General features: G+C 32.6%; 1 protein-coding gene and 1 pseudogene across 1 annotated transcript; one reads left to right on the top strand and one right to left on the bottom strand.

Moving 5' to 3' along the window:
* Positions 1-1,829: 1,829 nt before the first annotated feature.
* LOC107898274 (rust resistance kinase Lr10-like) lies at positions 1,830-3,046 on the bottom strand (annotated as a pseudogene).
* Positions 3,047-8,486: 5,440 nt separating this feature from the next.
* LOC107899623 (uncharacterized) lies at positions 8,487-11,876 on the top strand. Its single transcript, XM_016825389.2, has 5 exons — positions 8,487-8,836; positions 9,980-10,084; positions 10,249-10,724; positions 11,015-11,145; positions 11,334-11,876. The coding sequence occupies exons 3-5, from the start codon at positions 10,624-10,626 to the stop codon at positions 11,513-11,515; spliced, it is 414 nt and encodes a 137-aa protein (XP_016680878.2). The 5' UTR covers positions 8,487-8,836; positions 9,980-10,084; positions 10,249-10,623; the 3' UTR covers positions 11,516-11,876.
* The last annotated feature ends 7,392 nt before the right edge of the window (positions 11,877-19,268 follow it).

Below are 19,268 nucleotides of genomic sequence, written 5' to 3'. Positions count from 1 at the left end.
GAAGATGACATCTGACACACAATTCTGGATGCAGGACATGGCCTTGTGCCTCTTAGTCCTTTCATCAGGATGCTGTATGATCTGAGCCACTGTTAGGTTGGCTCTAAGTGGTACTGGTTCAACATTTGAGTTGACCACCTCCCATAGGTTGAATGCCTGCAGGTAGGTCTTTATTTTGACCACCCATATGTGATAGCCTTCTCCATTGAAGACTGGTGGTGCAGCTGGTGAGAAGCCTAATGAAGCCATTGATTTTGAAACTGATGAAGCCATTGATTTTGAAGTTTGAAAAGAATTAGGTCTACTAAGATTAAAGCTCTAGATACCAATTGTTGGTGTTAAGGATAAGTGGAAGCAAGATTCAACTGAACTTGAGCAGCAAGGCTCGAGACTTACTGAAAAAACAACCAAGACTCAAGAACAAAAATGAGTAAAAGCAAAGAAAGATGGAGAATATTTTGAATGAAAAATGATGATAATTTTCATTAAACTTGAAATTGGCATAATGTCATTACATATACCAGACATAAGCTGGTCAAAATGAACAAATTTTACCTAAACATTTACCTACCATCACTAAACAACATTAAAACTTGTTAAACATTTCTTGTACATTTTGGCAAGCTGATTTATCAGCTCAATACTACCTAATTACATCAAATGCATCATCAACAAGTTGAAAATAAACTAAATTACATAAACGCAACTTAGAGTAACAAAATGAACTAAAATGGAACAGTTTCTTCAGCTGCATATGCTTGGCTTGGGCTGCATGGCCTATCTTTGGCTGGTTCTTGTGCCACATGCTGGCCAACTTCAACACAATCTTATCGATCTTGCTGAAGGAGCTGTGGACAATCGGTTGTTATCTACCAAAAAAATTAACATTGTTCTTGATGTCTTTAATTACCTTCTATGGTGTCAACAAGTGTTGTTAGCCCTCAAAACTCATAAAATTCATGAACTTATTGATGATTCAACAATTCCACCACCTGAGTAGATCAACCAAATGTTGTTGGAGTGTCGAAAGTCAATCCTGATTCTGAGCAGCAAGACAGCACTCTTGCCTCTTAGTTGCTTTCCTCTATAAATCAAAGTATTCTTCCTTATTTGATTGGACATGATTCTACTATTTAGATTAGGCAATTTAGCCTTGAGTTCTTTAGGTTTTCTATGAGTAATTTGTGAAAATAGAAAGCATGCCATTAAAATTTATTGATTTTAACATCTACCATTTTATAATTAGTTCAATTTTAAATTTAAAAAGTATAAAGGTTAAAATAACCAAATTAAAGTATAAAAACTAATATAAAGACAAAAAATCAAATTTAAAAAATAAATTTTGTAAAATACTTCTTTAAAAAAAATAAGGAGACGTCATTTCCAACCGACTATAATAAGCCACTAAGTCTATGCAAGTCAATTCTTCTTAAGGAAAAAAAAAAGACAATTGAGTCTCTGGTTTTGACATGGTAAGTAAAATTGTAAGGGAGATGATTATGGAGAATGGATATCATAAGCTAACAATTGTTTGGTATATTATACATCAATTATTCTACCCTAGTAAATCAAAGCATATCTTATTTTGAGCTAAGTGCTTTAACTAATCACTATAACATATTTTCTCTCCTCTCTCTTTAGTTTTACCTTATTTCCTATCTATTTCAAGCCTCATTTTGCATCAATTCATTAGACACTTATGTTGTGAAGAAGCTCAAGAATCCTACAAAGTATCACTTCAGTATTATTTATTTAAAAACCAAAACAACATTTATTTTCAAATACATATTTATGTACAAATACAATACACATAACGAGATACTAATATCTATGAAAGGAAAAAATTATATGATGCTACAAAAGTAAGATAATGAAAGGAAATGTTTCCAATATTAAACGACATTAAAACTGGTCATAGTAACAACATTCAATGACCTACTTTCCTCATCATTAGAGTTCTCACAGTTATGAACCTCTGTTGATGTTTCAAGAGAAAGTTGATGAAATGGCTTTGGAGGCATCTCAAGGAGTTCAACGTTAGATTCAAGCATTTTCAACACTTTATTCATTGAAGGACGATCAGAAGGCAATTATTGTATACGCCAAAAGGCTGTTATTATCATCTTCCTTATCATTCTTTTTCATCATCAGAAATATCTCCCAGCTCCATGTCCTCTCCTTGATCTAACCGGTCATAAATCAAGATGGAAAATATATTTGGCTAGTGTGGTTTGCAAATGCATTCAAATTCTTTCTCCTTCGTACCATTTCTAGCACCAACATTCCAAAACTATAAATATCAGCTTTGTATGAAATGCCTCCAAAATTTTTGTAAACCAATTCAGGAGCAATATACCCTATAGTTCCTCGTGCTGCAGTGAGAAAGACAATGTTATCATCTACTGAGTACAACTTAGCAAGACCAAAATCTGAAACTTTTGGGTTAAAGTTCTCGTCTAGAAGAATGTTGTGTGGCTTGATATCAAAATGTAAAATTTGCATGTCACATCCTTGATGCAAGTAGTCGATTCCTCGAGCAACCCCAAGCACAATATCAAATAGTTTTTTCCAACCTAAAGTGTTCCTTTTTTCTTCAGAAAATATGATTTTATCTAACGATCCATTTGACATGAAATCATACACGTACAAGAGCTTGTTTTGATCCCTCCACACAAAATCCAATAAGTTTGGTCACATTAGCATGATGAATTCTTCCAATAGAAGCAACTTCATTTATGAAATCTTGGCCTTTACCCTTTGATGTGCACAACAATTTTATCGCCACATGATGCCCACTACGAAGTTTTCCTTTAAACACCGAACCATAACCCCCTTCACCTAATTTATCTTTAAAATTTTTAGTCATTTTTTTAACTTCTTTGAAAGAGTATCTAATTGGAACTAGATTGTGGCTTTGAAGGAATTTTTCAATCTTATCATCCATTGATAAATGTCTTTTTCTCCATTTGTAGATTACAAGCACAAGCAAACAAGGTATCCCAATGAAGGGCCTCAGTATGATGGAACCAACTGGCAAGAAAAACATATTGGAATATATTAATGCTTTGTGAAATCAACGTATTATCTACATTCTCAAAATAAATTTTATATTTAGGCAAAGGAAAATGTAAAGTTGCATTTAGTTTGAAAAAACATGTGTTATTTTTATTTTCCTTTTCTTAGAAAATGAAAGATATTGAACTTTGAAATTTTTAAAAAATAAAAATATGTGAAACTTAAAAAATAATAAAAATATTTTTTATTGTTTTTATTAAAAATATTTTTGTAAAATTAAATGATGAGAACAAGGGTTTTTAATTAATTTTTTTTTAGCCAAGGGTTTTTCTAATATTAAATGTGTATCGTGATTTTAACTCATAGAAATATAAAAAATTTTATTTTATCTATGTTAGAAAAAAATTACTAAACATATTTTCATGTTTTTATTATTAAAAATATTTATTTTTATTTTTATTTTTATTTTTATTTTTATTTTATTTACCAAATCTATTTTTCAATTAGAATATTTTTTTCTGAATATAAAAATGAAAATAAAAAATATTTTTTAAAACGGAACGAAGTCTAATGTTGGGTATATATAAAAGTGAGACCGTATGCATACCTATTCAGTAAACGAGGATGTAAAAGCTGATATTCAAAAGGCCAAAAATCACATATTGCCATCTGCATATCCAGTAGAGTAAGTCAAATTTTATTAACATGTATTTCATATTAAAATCACAAATTTTAAGAATTTTTTATGTTATGTAATGGTATCTCATGAAAAGATATATATTATATATATATATATAGAATGTTTATATAAATGACTACTCTCATTAGTCATTTTTAAATGCCTCAAAGTCGTTACATTTTAGTAAAATTATTTTATTTTTTTCTCGTTTCAGTTTCCTAATTAATTTTTTTAACAATATACTTTGTGATGTAGTATAATTTTTGAAAAAAAAATTTAAAGTTTTATTTATTTAGTAACGCACTTTTATTTTTTTTATTTTTTACTCCTCTGAAGAATATGTATGCAATTATTTTTCAGTTTTATCTACTATTCATTTCTATTCTTCTTCTTTATTTATTTCAACCTTTTTTTTATATTTTTAATATGAATACTTTTTTTAATTTCAGCGGAAATGCATAAGACTAGTTTTATTAGAGATGTAAATCTTAGTGTCTTATTAACTTCTCACACAAACTCTCTGTAATTTTTATATTTTAGTGTAAATTGCAGAGGAAAAACAAGCAAATTAAAAGTGGTTCAAACAAAAACTCAAAAATAGAGGAAAAACAAAGCAGATGCAGTTGGTCTGAGCCAAATAATTCGATGCTCATCTATTTTTTACTTTCACTTTGGAGATTGGATTGGCTTAAGGTGTTTTTGTCACAACACTTTTCTATCCGTTTGGGTAGAAAATATGAAAGTTAACCATACTTAACCTAAGGGTATGTAACTTAAATACTAGTAGAAACTTACAGAGGAAGTGGTAAAAACCCTCAGGTAAGCTTGTTGTATATAGCCAACGTAGACATGCCTGATATTGTCTTAACCATGATTGGAACCTCTGCTTTCACAGTACAAGCTTGATTGAGATTTGGCACTGTATTTCTGTCCAAAAAATAAAAAAAGGAAGTTGGAAGGGAAGAGGTATTGGATTTGATGGTACAACGAGAGGCATCGATATATTGAGATGATTTTATAGGTTTCCTGCGATTCACAACATACATAATACTAAACTCTGACTCACTACTATAAGAATAAGTATGATAATAATGAGAATAATAATGAGAATAAGAAAAAATAGAATACAATTGTCCATCTAAATATTCGACATATACGGAACTGAGAGGAAAGGAGTTGCAATCATCCCTGTCCAGGCTCGAATCCACCACTTGGATTGTTCTATTTTCGAAAAAAATATTTTGGACAGAGAATTTCCCTTCTCTCAAAACCAAAGTGGTTTGGTTGTTATCCTCACACTCAAGTTCCAGGTTATGCGAACCACACTGGGGAGGTTGATTTTTTAATCGAAATGGATAACTGATATTCAAATTCCCACAAAAAGTAGAGCCGCAATCTTGGTTAATAAGAGGCCTAGCAAGAGAAGCACAAGTGAATAGAATAAGAAATAGAGCAAAAGTGGGCATTAGGTGACCAAACAATGGGCGTTTTGCTTTTAAATGTGACATGCTAATAATTTGATAGAGAAGAAGAGCAACAACGAAGCTTCTAACTAAATCAGGGATATATCTATGTAGAGAATATCTCAAGATGAGAAGAAGCATTAATGAGGACAGAAGACTTTGACAGAATTTTAACTGATAATAGAGAAAGGGTTATGGCGCCATGAGGAGTGGGAAGCAAAAGGGCAAGACTTTTAATTAAAGACAATGACAGACAACCAACACAATGCAAGTCATCTCCTTTCCTCCTAATTTATTTTGTAAGTCAAGTTTTCTTTTTCCTTTTTTTTTTTTTTGAGAAGTAAACAGTTTAGTATTAATAAATGTGCCTGACAAACGAAACACAGAAGTCCAAAGACAAAATCCAAGAGAAAAACAGAAGGCGAAATTATTCTTATTCAGCAAACATAGTCTGTTCATATAAGGATATTTATCTTATTTATTTGATTCCAATCAATTTAATTTAATTTTTAATCAATTTGATTTGTTGGCTGTAAATTTTGTGGATATTTCTAAATTCTCACCTACTAAATGCCTATAAAAGGCTATGAATTTCAAATTTTCAAAAATATGAGGAGTAAGAATGATCAATTTAGAGAACATAAATTTAATCTACAATTTCATAGATATTACAGGATTAGTAGTAGATTTTAACTAAACAAATTTAACCATTACCAAGTCAAGATTAAAATTTAAAATGCTAAAAATATAAGGACTAAAATGGATCAATTTGAAAAGAAAATGGACAAAAAGTTGACCTAACTAAAATATAAAGATTAACATATAAGGACTAACAAAAAATTTGACCAAAAATATTTAGCAATTAATCTTCGTCGAGGAAGGAATATCCCAGTCCAATACGTCGCAAGCCACATTTGAAAATCTTCTGGTTTCATTTGGATTTATGCTTCATTCGCAAAACCCGAATTTGAGATAGAAATTTTTTTGTTTGAATAATTAACAAAAAATAATTTAGGTTTTGACTAATCAAAGCAAATATTATCTGACTAGTCAAATTCAACTATGTGAAGAAGACTAAGTGCTTCAACTAATCACTATAACATATATTTTCTCTCTCCTCTGTTATCTTTTCCCAAATTTCCTATCTATTTCAAGCCTTCTTTTGCATCAATTCATAACACAACATTTATTTTTAGATACATATCGATGTGTTGAAATTAAATGATCCGAATCATTATTTAAATAAAATTCATTGGTAAAATAAAATAAAAATAAAATTCATATAGAATTACACTTCTTTTCTTTTATTTTAGAATAAAGTTTTTTAAACCTTATTAAACTCCATCTATTTTGTAAATAGACATAGTCTATTCCTCTTGTAATTATTCGAATTCGACATAGTGAATTTTCTTCTTCTCTGCCCGTGGTTTTTCCCGAAAGGGTTTCAACGTAAAATCTGTTTGTTTTATTTTATTTTACTTTTTATTTTATTTTGTTTTATTTTTACAAATTCGTATCTGAGCTTCGGGGTAGTTCATCTCAATCATGGTAATGGCGTCTTTGAAGTATGAAACTTCGCTGTTGGATCGCAACACCAGATTTGCATTGTGGCAGATTAAGATGCAAGCAGTTTTTGTGCAGATGAATCTGGAGGATGTCCTGCTAGGGATAGATAAGATGCCTTCGACATTAACAGATGAAAAGAAGAAGTGTAAGGATCGAAAGGTGTTAACACAATTACATCTGTATTTTTCCAACGAAATTTTACAGGATGTGATGAAGGAGAAGACCACCGCTGCATTATGGAAGAGGCTGGAACAAATATGTATGTCGAAAACTCTAACAAGTAAGTTGTATATGAAGCAGCGTCTTTATGCTCATCGTTTGGAGGAAGGTGCGTCTGTACACGAACACTTAACAGTGTTTAAAGAAATTCTCTCAAACTTGGAGGCCATGGAGGTTCAGTATGATAAGGAAAATCTAGGGTTGATTCTACTTTGTTCGTTGCCCCCTTCTTATTCAACCTTTAGAGACACAATTTTATATAGCCGCGAGTCTCTCACATTTGATGATGTTTATGATTCTTTGACCTCGTATGATAAGAAGAAGCATCTTGTGGTTAAACCTGACTCTCAGGGAGAGGGTCTCATTATTCGTGAGAGGCAAGATCAGAATGCTGATGATGATTGTGGAAAGACACAGGAACGGAATCCTCGCGGTAAATTTAAGGGTACATCGAAGTCTTCAAATAGAGGTAAAATTTGTAATTTCTGCAAGAAGAAATGACACATTAAATCTGAGTGCTATAAGCTACAGAACAAGATTAAAAGGGAGGCTGTGAATCAAAAGGGAAAATAACCAGAAAATTTCGGTGAAGCTAATGTTGTAGAAGACTACAGCGATGGTGAACTTCTAGTCACTTCTGTCAATAATTCTAAAGTGAGCGAGTAGTGGATACTTGATTCAGGCTGCACCTACCACATGAGTCCCAATCGGGAATGATTCACAACTTACGAAACATTGTCTGAAAGTGTTGTTTTGATGGGAAATAATGCTTCATGTAAAATCGCAGATGTTGGAACAATTAAAATTAAGATGTTTAATGGAGTTTTCAGAACACTTAGTGACGTACGACATGTTCCAGAATTGAAGAGAAATTTAATTTTGTTGAGTACTCTTGATTCAAAAGGGTACAGATATACAGCTGAAAGTGGAGTTTTAAAGATTTCCAAAGGTTCCATTGTTGTGATGAAAGGGCAGAGAAAGACTACCAAGTTATATGTTTTGCAGAGTTCTACTGTTACTGGTGATGCAGCTGTCGCTTCCTCTTCCTTGTCAGATGATGACATTATTAAACTTTGGCATATGCGCCTAGGGCATATGAGTGAGAATGGCATGGCAGAATTGTGCAAAAGAAGACTTCTTGATGGGCAAGGAATTTGCAAACTGAAGTTCTGTGAGCACTGTGTTTTTGGGAAACAAAAGAGAGTTCGATTCACCAGAGGAATCTATAACACAAAGGGAACATTGGAGTATATTCATTCTGATCTGTGGGGCCTTATGATCGCTAAACTAACTAAAAATTTGACTTAAGGCAAGCGCACCTATCGAACAGTAGTATAGTTATGGTGAGACAGAAAATATCATATCCACGAGGACTAAAGTACCAGTAATTACTATCTTTTTATTATCTAGCCTAAAAATTTAGGGAATGTTTTATCTAAGACTAACATCATGTTTGGTTGGCTGTAATGCTAAGCCATTATAGCTGAATTCAGTGAGCCCCCCATTAAAACTTTGTTTGGTTGGGTGTAATGGGTTATTACAGCCTCATTCAATACGGCCTTATTCAACGCAAAAGTGCCATTTACAATTCGGCACCCTCCCCATGGAATAGGGATTCAACGAATGGCTGGGTAAAAAATTATGTTTAGACTTTCAACTTTACCCTTCTCTTTCTCACGTCTGAAGCAATCTCTTCTTTTTTCATTCTTCTTCTTATTTTATTCCAAACTTGTCTCCCTCTTTTTCATGCTTCTGTTATCACCAACTCTATCTCCCTTTGATAAACCCTAACAAGGCCTTCAATTAAGATTCATTTTTCTAACTCCAACCCTTAACAAGGCTTTCGATTGACATGGAAACTTGAGAAGTGAAACAATCGGCAGTCCTCCCTCAGGTAACTCTTCTCCAATTTTGATTTCTTTTTTTTTTGTTAAATTAGTAGAAATAATAGGCATTTTCAAGTTTTTTGATCTATTTGCTGATAATTTTTGTTAACTTTTTTGGTTTTTTTTAATCTTGGGGTGTGAAAACATGTTGATGTAATCTTCGATTTTTACTATTGTATGTGAATTGGATTTTCCCCATGATTGGAGAAATCAAGGCTGGAGTCTCGATTAGGGCTCTTTTTTTGCCAAAAATCCTAAGAAAAAGGGTTTTTTTTGGAAAGAAATACCAAAGGAGCTCGAGAATTGGCGTACGTTAAGTTTACTCCATAGGCCTTTGGTCTTTGGAGGATCCATTTCCATTCAGTTCGCTAGATCTGTTGCTCTTCACATGTTTCAACATCAAGATTCAACTCTTTTTTCTTTCATTTTACACTTATTTTGAATTATTTCTGAAAATCATTTTTAGTCCTTTTATGATGCTTCAAAATGGATCTGTCATGTTTCAAAATTTCAATAACGATTTTGATTTAGCTTAATCAATACAATTTTAATCAACCCAATTTTCTACTTCTAGCAGATTCATCTATTTGTTTACCTATATTAGCTTGAATTTTGTTGTAATCTCCTATACATCTTTATAGATCTAATAGTTTGTCAGTTTGGGTTGATTTTGAGTAGGAACAATGTAGATTGAATCAAATTAAGTTTTAAAATTTTCATTTATTTTAGATTTTGCCAATTTGGGGTTCGGACTGTTATTATTTGGGTTTTTGTTGTTTTATGACCAGCTAATTTGGATTTGAAGCTCATGTTTTGGTCATTTTGTATTTGGATCAATTTGGGTTTAGGTCAAATGGATTCCGGTTGTCGACTTTATGGTTGGATTGTATAGTGTTGGTCTACATGTATGAATATGTTCGGGTTAATTCAGTTTTAGGTTAAATGGATTTCCATTTTCTAGTTTATGTTTGGGTAATTGTTGAAATCTTCAAATACCCAATTTCGTATTTGGGTTTATCTTTTTACTTCTAATGTGATTATTTCATGAACATGTATACTGACTTCAAATAATTTTGTATATGGAGCTTTGCTCACATTTGTGGCTTATAGCTTACGTTAAGAGACAAATTGAGTTCAGTTGAATTTTGCAGCTTTCTTGTTAGCGAATAAGCATGCCTCATCGCAAGTTTGAGCATCCGAGGCACGGTCATTGGGCTTTCTCCCTAGGAAAAGAGCCTCCCGACATCAAGGAAAAGGTTCATTTTCCCCTAGTTTTCCCTCTTAATTGTTTAACAATGTTTATTTTGTAGCTGTAGTTGTTAGATCAAATAAATTAGCTTGTTTTTGTTTTGTGTTTTAATTTGTGACTTGTACCCGAATTTGTAATTGCTAGTCTATGTTACTATTTTATGGTTTTCAGTTAAGGCTTTCCCTAAAGATGATCCTACTAAGCCATGCAAATTAACTGCATTCTTGGGTTATAAAGCCAGAATGACCCATATTGTGGGGGAAGTTGAAAAGCCTGGATCAAGTATGTTTTCGTTTATGCATATGATCTATTAATTTTTATGTGTTATTTTTCTTCATGGATTTATGTTTTATATTTTTGTCTTTTAGAGTTTTACAAGAAAGGAACTTAAGATACTGAACCTTCTAACTGGATAATCAAAAGTTTCTTATATCCTAATCAAGAACATAACTAATATTCATACAGTTCTATTTTGTTAGTCTGAGAAGATGCTTTTTCACTTGTTTGAAGGTATATTTTCTTGCTTGACAAATTTGGTAGAATAAGATGGCAGGGCTTTGGTCTGGCAAAGTAAAAAGAGTTGTCATCGCTTTTTTATTGCACGAAAGTTCTTTTGGAGGAAAAATAGGTGGCCTGGCATTTTTTAGGTACCGTATTATCTTAATGGGTTAATCTCCATTTTTGCATTCAAGGGATACTAATGTCAAATGAAAATAATGATGTACTTTGTTGGAAACATGGTCCAATTTGCTGTTTTCTTTTAGATTTTTGCAACCAAGCAAAGCCTTAGGTTTTCCATTTTGGGAGAGCGAGTGAAAAGTAAAGAAGTATCCTTATGCTAGTGTCAGTTTTATTTCAAATTCACTTTTTTTATATTCTAGTTTTGTGTCAAACTTAAGTTATATGCCTATCAATATCCCATCGATATTCCTTGCAGATACTTTTGGCTTGCTTGGAGTAGCTTAGTTCTTACACTAAAAGCCAAGAATGTCAACAGGATGAGCAAGTTCACAGTTTTGAGAGACCTCAATTTTGTTGTAGAAAACCTTGGTGTTGAGTTTTTCATAGGTACTGTTGTGGTATAATATCGATTTCTTTTTCCCCTTGCTGCTCAGAGTCATCAGTGACTGCATTTTGTTTTATTTAGTTCTCACCCTTTTCTCTCTTATTTTCCTGGTATTATAGTTTATCTTGTTGAATTTTACATTGTTTTGATATTGTCTATGGAAATGATTTAATAGCGATTGTTGCAAGAAGAGGGGTAGAGACTTTGAGGCCTGCTTTACAGAGGTTATACATGACAAGGGCTTATGCATATAGAGATGCTCTTAAGAGTTTCATAGAAGGATATCAAGAGGGTATCCAACAGATCATGGAGAAAAAGGAAGATTCTTCTAAAGCACAACAAGAAGGCAATACTGATAAAAATTCAACTTGATGGCTGATAAGTGCATAATCGAAGATGCATGTGAGTACTTCTCCAGCATACCTATTGTAGATACAGTTTAGAGATTTGGTGGAGCTGGGTTAGCATGAAATCACAAGAACGATACATGTCCTGAGAATTTTCCAGTATTGAGAAAGTGACCTTTAAAAACTACAAAAATAATGGGAATCTCCATTGACAATGGTGATGCTCTTTCCTTCTCTCATAATTTAAATGAAATGAAATGAGAATGTGAAATGTAACATTATAATGTTTATTATATATAACAAAGTATCGATTAAAATTATTACTTAACTCATAAATTAACATTTAAATTATATCATTAATTTTATTTTAGTGTCTGATTTTTTTTAATCACAAGCAATTTATTACTTCTAATACTTTGTTTTTTTATTGTAGAATAATTAAATTATTTGTTTTACTAATGATATTTTAGCATATTAAATATGTATTGCAGTTTAAAAATAATAAAGTAGGTTATATATTATTTTTATAATATTATATATTATGATTTTTTAATTCATATAATAATGATTATATTAAGAATTTTATTAAATTATATAATACTTTATTGAATTGTATTTAATAATAATTATATTAAAATATGATTAAATTATTTATTTTTATTTTTATTAAAATATATTTAACAATAATTTTATTAAAATTTAATAACAATAACAATAATCACTTGTCTAAAAAAATTCTGTTAAGGGTATTCTGGTCATTTTAGTTTTTTTTCTTATGCTATTACAATATCATTCCATTCAACCAAACACAAGAATACTATTACAGTTCTATTCCATTCCATTCAACCAAACAGCTGAATTACTTATTACAGTTCTATTCAATTACAGCTCTATTACATTACAGCTCTATTCAATTACAGCCCTATTCCATTACAGTGAACCAAACATAACGTAAGTATCTAATTAACTAACGTAGCGACAGAGATTAAAGTTGGAAAATACTTTTGAAAAATCGATTAAGAAGACAATACCCAAGAAAGAATCCATATGGACTTCACTTATTACCTTTGAATTAGACGATTTATTCACTTGAATTATTCCGTAGAAATCCCTGATTTATGTTAATATCCCTTTCGAGACTAAAAACTACTGACTCTAGGTTGATTAATCAAAATCTCTTTCTAATTAAAACCCCTATTGTCGCATTAACTCGATCTATAGATTCCCTTATTAGATTTGACTCTAATCCAACAGATTTATGTCATCCTATATCTAGGATTGCATGCAACTCCGCTTAATTATGAATGATTTACTCTTAAATAGTGACTTTTTCTCTACTAAATAAGCACATCAAAAACCTGAATTAATATCCTGGAATATTAAAGCAAGGATTAAAACTTACAATTAAGAATAAGAACAAGTATTTATCATATAAATCAAAGAGTAATAAGATTATCCTAGGTTTCATTTCCCTTAGGTATTTAGGGAATTTAGTTCATGATAATAATGGAAAACATCTCAAGGTATGGAAAACAACAAAACATAAAGAAACCCAAAGAACTTCTAAGAAATTGGATGGAAATCTTAAGTCTTGATGTAGATCTTGTCTCTGAGGTGATTCTGATGGTTGTTCTTCAATACTTTTCTGCCTTCTACTTTGTGCCTCCCTTTAATATACTTCTAAGGTGTTTATATAGGCTTTAAAATGTTTCAAAATCCCCAAAAGTGCTCTTTTTCCAAGTAGAACTAGACTTGGGCTCAATAGGGACACGGCTGTGTGCCATGCCCATGTGAAGGTGCTCAGGTCGTGTGCAATTTTGACTTGGATTAATGTCGACATGGCCATGACACACGGGTATGTGGTTACCCGTGTACCATACACGGGCGTGTGGATCACCCATGTGGAAGTGCTTAAGCCGTATGAAACACTGATTTAGGCCCAATTTGTCCATTTTTGGCTCGTTTCTTGCTCTTTTTACTATCCTAAGCTTCCCTGAGTATAAAACATGAATTTAAAGGATTAGGAGCATCGAATTCAATAAAACCAAGAAAAAATCATCCATAAATATGTCAAGTATAGGGTAAAAATATGTATATATTACGGTTTATCAGGGCCATCCAAAGTGCCTTCAAGAGGTAGAGCTAATTATATACTAACTTTTATTGATGATTTTTCCAGAAAAGTTTGGGCGTTTTTCCTAAAGCAAAAAAGCTATGTGTTTTCTGCATTTAAGTATTGGAAAATTATAATTGAAAAACAGACAGGAAAACAAATAAAATACCTCCGCACAGACAATAGCTTAGAGTTCTGTTCTAATGAGTTTAATAAACTGTGCAAGTCAGAAGGGATCATGAGACACTTGACAGTTCGTCATACTCCACAGCAAAATGGCATTGCAGAATGAATGAATAGAATGACCGTAGAGAAGGTTCGATATATGTTGTCAAATGCCAACTTACCAAAGTCGTTTTGGGCAGAAGTAGCCTCTACTGCATATTTTTGATCAACCGATCTACATCCATTGCCATTGAGAAAAAGACTCCATAAAAGGTATGGTCTGGTAATCTTGCTAATTATTCTGACTTAAAGATCTTTAGGTGTCCTGCGTATGCTCACATTGATAATGGAAAATTGGAACCGAACTCCATTAAATGTGTTTTTCTTGGTTATAAAGCCGGTGTAAAAGGAAATAAGTAATGGTATCATGAAAATAGAAAAGTTGTGATTAGTAGAGATGTCATTTTTTATGAAACTACTATGCTACCTAACTTATCTCTTAAAGATTTTTCCAATAAAGAAAATCAAAAGCAAATGGAGTATCAGATTAATACAGAGTCAACTCCTCAAGCCAGTACAAAAATTGAGAATAAAGTTGCTTCTTCACCACAATACTCTATTTCCAAAAATAGAACTAGAAAGAAAAATTAAACCTCTAAAGAAGTATGCCGAGGCTGTTCTAGTTGGTTATGCTTTAAATGTGGCTAAAGATATAGATGCAAACTGAGAGTCATCTAATTATTCTGAGGTAGTTAGCTGTGAAGACTCAAAAAAGTGGATGTTTGCTTTGCAAGAGGAGATGGAATCATTCCACAAAAACAGAATATGGGATCTTGTGAAACTTTTCAAAGGTAAAAAGGTTGTTTGTTGTAAATGGGTGTTTAAAAAGAAAGAAGGGACTCCAAGAGTTGAAGAACCCAGATATAAAGTAAGGCTTGTTGCAAAGGGTTACAGTCAAATTCCATGAGTGGAATTCACAGATGTGTTCTCCCTAGTTGTGAAGCATAGTTTGATTCGAGCTTTGCTTGATATTATGGCCATGCATGATTTGAAGCTTGAGCAGTTAAATATAAAAACTGCATTTTTGCATGGAGAACTTAAGGAAGACATTTACATGCAACAACTAGAGGGTTTTACAGTATCAGAAACAGAGGACTATGTTTGCTTGCTGAAAAAGTCCCTTTACGGTTTGAAACAGTCACCAAGACAATGGTACAAGAGATTTGATTCCTTTATGACTTCTCATGATTTCAAAAGAAGTAGTTTTGATAGTGGTGTTTATTTTAAGAAAAACAGTGATGGTTCTTTCGTGTAACTACTTTTTTATGTTGATGACTTGTTGATAGCAGCAAAAGATAAAGGAGAGATAAGAAAAGTCAAAGCCCAACTAAGTGAAGGATTTGAGATGAAAGATTTGGGACCAGTAAAGAAGATACTTGGTATTGAGATTCTTAGAGATAGAAAATCAAGTAAATTGTACCTAAGTCAGAAGGGGTACATTGAGAAAGTTCTTTGCAAGTTCAATATGCAGAGTGCTAAGCCTGTTAGTACTCCTTTAGCAGTCCATTTCAGACTTTCATCGGCTTTGTCTCCACATTCAGATGATGAGATTGAGTACATGTCACATGTTCTATACTCTAGTGCAGTGGGATCTCTCATGTATGCTATGGTTTGTTCACGTCCAGATATATCATATGCAGTTAGTACAATTAGCAGATATATGGCGAATCTCGGCAAAGAACACTGGAAAACAGTTCAGTGGATTTTAAGATACTTACGAGGTACTACTGATGTCTGCTTACAGTTTGGAAGAACTAGAGATCGAGTCATTGGGTATGTTGATGTTGATTTTGCTGAAGACCTTGATAGAAGAAGATCTCTCATAGGTTATGTCTTTACAATCGAAGGTTGTGCAATCAGTTGGAAAGCCATTTTGCAAACTACAGTCACTTTTTCTACCATTGAAGCTGAGTACATGGCAATTACTGAGGCTTGTAAATAAGCTATTTGGTTGAAGGGACTCTTTAGTGAACTCAATGAAGACCTTCAAATCAGTACAGTATTTTATGACAATTAGAGTGCAATCTTCCTTACAAAAGATCAAATGTTTCATGAGAGAACAAAACACATTGATGCTCGGTATCATTTTGTTCGTGATATTATTGCTCGTGGTGATATTGTTGTGAGCAAAATTAGTACTCATGAAAATCCTGTAGATATGATGACTAAGTCACTTCCTATAACCAAGTTTGAGCATTGCTTAGACTTGGTTGGTGTTCATTGTTGCAGTTAAACCCTTAAAGGGTTTTATGAAAGAGGTGGAGAACTTGTTCATTGAGAGTTCGCGATGAAGAACTTGTTCATTAAGAATTCGTGTCAAAGTGGAGATTGTTAGAATTAAATGACCCGAATCCTTATTTAAATAAAATACAGTGGTAAAATAAAATAAAAGTAAAATCCATATAGAGCTACACTTTTTTTATTTTATTTTAGAATAAGGTTTTTTAACCTTATTAAACTTCATCTATTTTATATTTATTAGAATAAGGTGTTTCAATCTTACTAAAATATGGTTTTACAAGCCTATAAATAGACATAGTCTATTCCTTTTGTAATTATTCGAATTCGACATAGTGAATTGTCTTCTCCTCTGCCCGTGATTTTTTCCCGAAAAGGTTTCCATGTAAAATCTATGTGTTTTTTATTTTATTTTATTTTATTTTATTTTATTTTATTTTATTTTCACACGATGCACATAACAAGGTACTATATATGAGCAGTAAAAGTAGTATTTGGCTCATCATAAGAATACTCACAACCACCAACCTCCATTGATGTTTCATGTGGAAGTTTTTTAAATAGTTTAAGAGGTATTTTAAGGAATTCAACATCAATTTCAGACATTTTCAAGACTTCATTAAAGGACAATCAACAAGCGGTAATTGTATATACCAAAAGTTGTTATTATCATCTTCTTACCATTACTTTTTTATCATCAGAAATTTCTCTCAACCCTTGGTCATTTTCTTGATCCAATGGGTTATAAATTCATGACCAAATATATTTAAATAGTGTATCGGGCAAACGCATTCAAATTCTGTCCTTGCTACCATTTCCATCACTAACATTCCAATACTATAAATATCAGTTTTTTTTTAAATGCCTCCAAGATTTTTATGCGACTTGATATCAAAATATAAAATTTGCTTGTCATTTAACATAAGTAATTAATTCCTTAAACCACCTCAAGCACAATACCACACATTTTTTTCCAGCCAAAGGTGTATTTACCTATATCAAACAATGTACTTCAATTTTTAGAGCAAGTTCCAAACTTACAGTGGTAAAAATAACATGTCTCAATAATGAAAGCTACATGGGGATTACCTGATGCTTTAGCCCACGGTAATTCCAATTGATGATTTTCATAATCCTCGACGACATTGACACTCAGTGCTCGCCGATTCATATTGCTTATGAATTTTAATCTTCCACGAGAAGATTGATATCCTCCCCAGTCATTCTGCTTTTGCATCACTCCCTCTTATATTGGTTAATGGTAGTTACATGGGGAAGCAACTTGATTCTTTTTACTTGTTGCGAGATATTTCATTGATTATATTTAATCACGAAATATCCTTCTCAAAATCAAGTGAATTAAAAAATAATTTAAAAACTCCTACATTTCATCAATTGGAGAGATGGAAGAAGATATTAAATACTTATGTTATTTATTATATATACAATTTTTTTTCAAAACTTGATTCACTCAAAACAAAAATAAAAATAAAAAATATTGTATTAAAGATGTTTCCTTATATTAATTTAGGAGATCTTGATTAAATATCAATTACAAAATCTTTAATTACGAGATTTGTGACAAAACATAATTAATGAGGTGTCAATTTTCAGTGTAGTAGGGGTGCTATAAACTTCCCTATGCATAACCGACTCATGAACTCAATTTTATTCTACTTTTTAAATACAGATCTAAAAATTATTTTTAAAAAAAGGCTCCAATTATTAATTCCAAAAAGGTTCCAACTGTTAAGTTCAAAGAAGTCCCAACTGTGGAAGTAATACAAAGAGTCGAACTACAGATCGGCCAAAGGAAAGACAAGGAAAGTTTTGAGGTAATCCACTTGGATGATTACAACTTTTTACTTGGCTTAAATTTTCTTGACAAGATTAATGCTCTTTTGGTTCATTTTGCCAACTGTATATACATCCTCGATACTCAACAACAACAATGTGTTGTGTTGATAAGTCAAGACATGAGGGGCGAAATGAAGGTATTGTCGGCAACCCAACTAGTCGAGGATGTTCATTAGGGAAAGAACATTGACTCAATAGATAGGAGAGTGCTACGAAGACCCCCTTGAAAATGCTAGAGGGGCAACAAACTAATATGAAGCCTATTAAGTTATCAGTGGGCTTATCACCTAAGAGAGAGGTGGGTTGTGCATCAGATTTTGGGGTAAAATTGGCAATACAAACTGGGTAGTTGAGACTAGTAAATATAACGAGTGAGATACATTTTAAACATTTTGGTAGTGTTTTTCATTTTGACTTGTTGGCTTGGCAAGGACACATGAGCCCTTTCATTCTGAAGCAGGTAAGTCAAGGGGTTCACAAACCAGAGTTAACAGCGAGACTTAAGGTTAACCCAGTGTTCAATGTGAGTGTGTCAAAACCTAATTGTGCGGATCAAGGAAATCCAAATTGAGGCAAAATCACAATAAAGGCAAGTAAGAGCAGCAGACTCTTGCAAACAAGATGTACCAAAAAGGAGAGAAACGGTTCAAGTTAGGAGACGATGGAAGCCAAGGCAAGTGTTTCGAGGATGAAACTACCTGATAGAGAGGCTAATTAGGAATCGACTGAGGCATCGAGAGAGTTCCGAGGTGCGAAACTACTTGACAAAGGGGCGGGACTACTTGGATGGCTAATGCTTTTGCGGATACGTTGGTGGAGAGGATGTTTATAGCTTGGCGGCTGCCTAATTTGCCTTTAATGTCAAAAAACATAATGAAATTGAAAGGTAAGAGTTCATTGTTTTTCAATGATCTCAACCAATTCTTCTTGTTGAAGGTGTTGGTCCATTGAACTCTAAGAAGCTTGAGCAATTTGAACAGCATTTCGAGTGTATTTGAAGCAAACATAAGAGGTGTGCCAGTTGGTCTTTATGTAGGTGTTTTCTTCGTTTTGAGATTTGTAATTTGGCACCTGCAAATTTTTTATCTCTGCTTTGTGGTTGACTTGTGCTTTTATTTCAATAAGCTTGTTTATTTGGATCTTTACAGCAGCAACCAAAAAGAAAGTAGAGAATATAAGAGCTAAAACTATTATAACATTCATATATACCTTGAACTTCATATCATCATCTGCATAATATATACATAGGCAAGTATCATGCACAAAAGAAACAACAGACTTCCACGCCAACTTCTACAGTTTCACCGCCATCAATATCACCAATGGCTTCAGCAAGATCAATGGT

This window comes from Gossypium hirsutum, chromosome A01, assembly GCF_007990345.1.
Source record: "Gossypium hirsutum isolate 1008001.06 chromosome A01, Gossypium_hirsutum_v2.1, whole genome shotgun sequence".
Lineage (NCBI taxonomy): Eukaryota > Viridiplantae > Streptophyta > Magnoliopsida > Malvales > Malvaceae > Gossypium > Gossypium hirsutum.
This window is presented reverse-complemented; position numbering and strand designations above follow the sequence as displayed.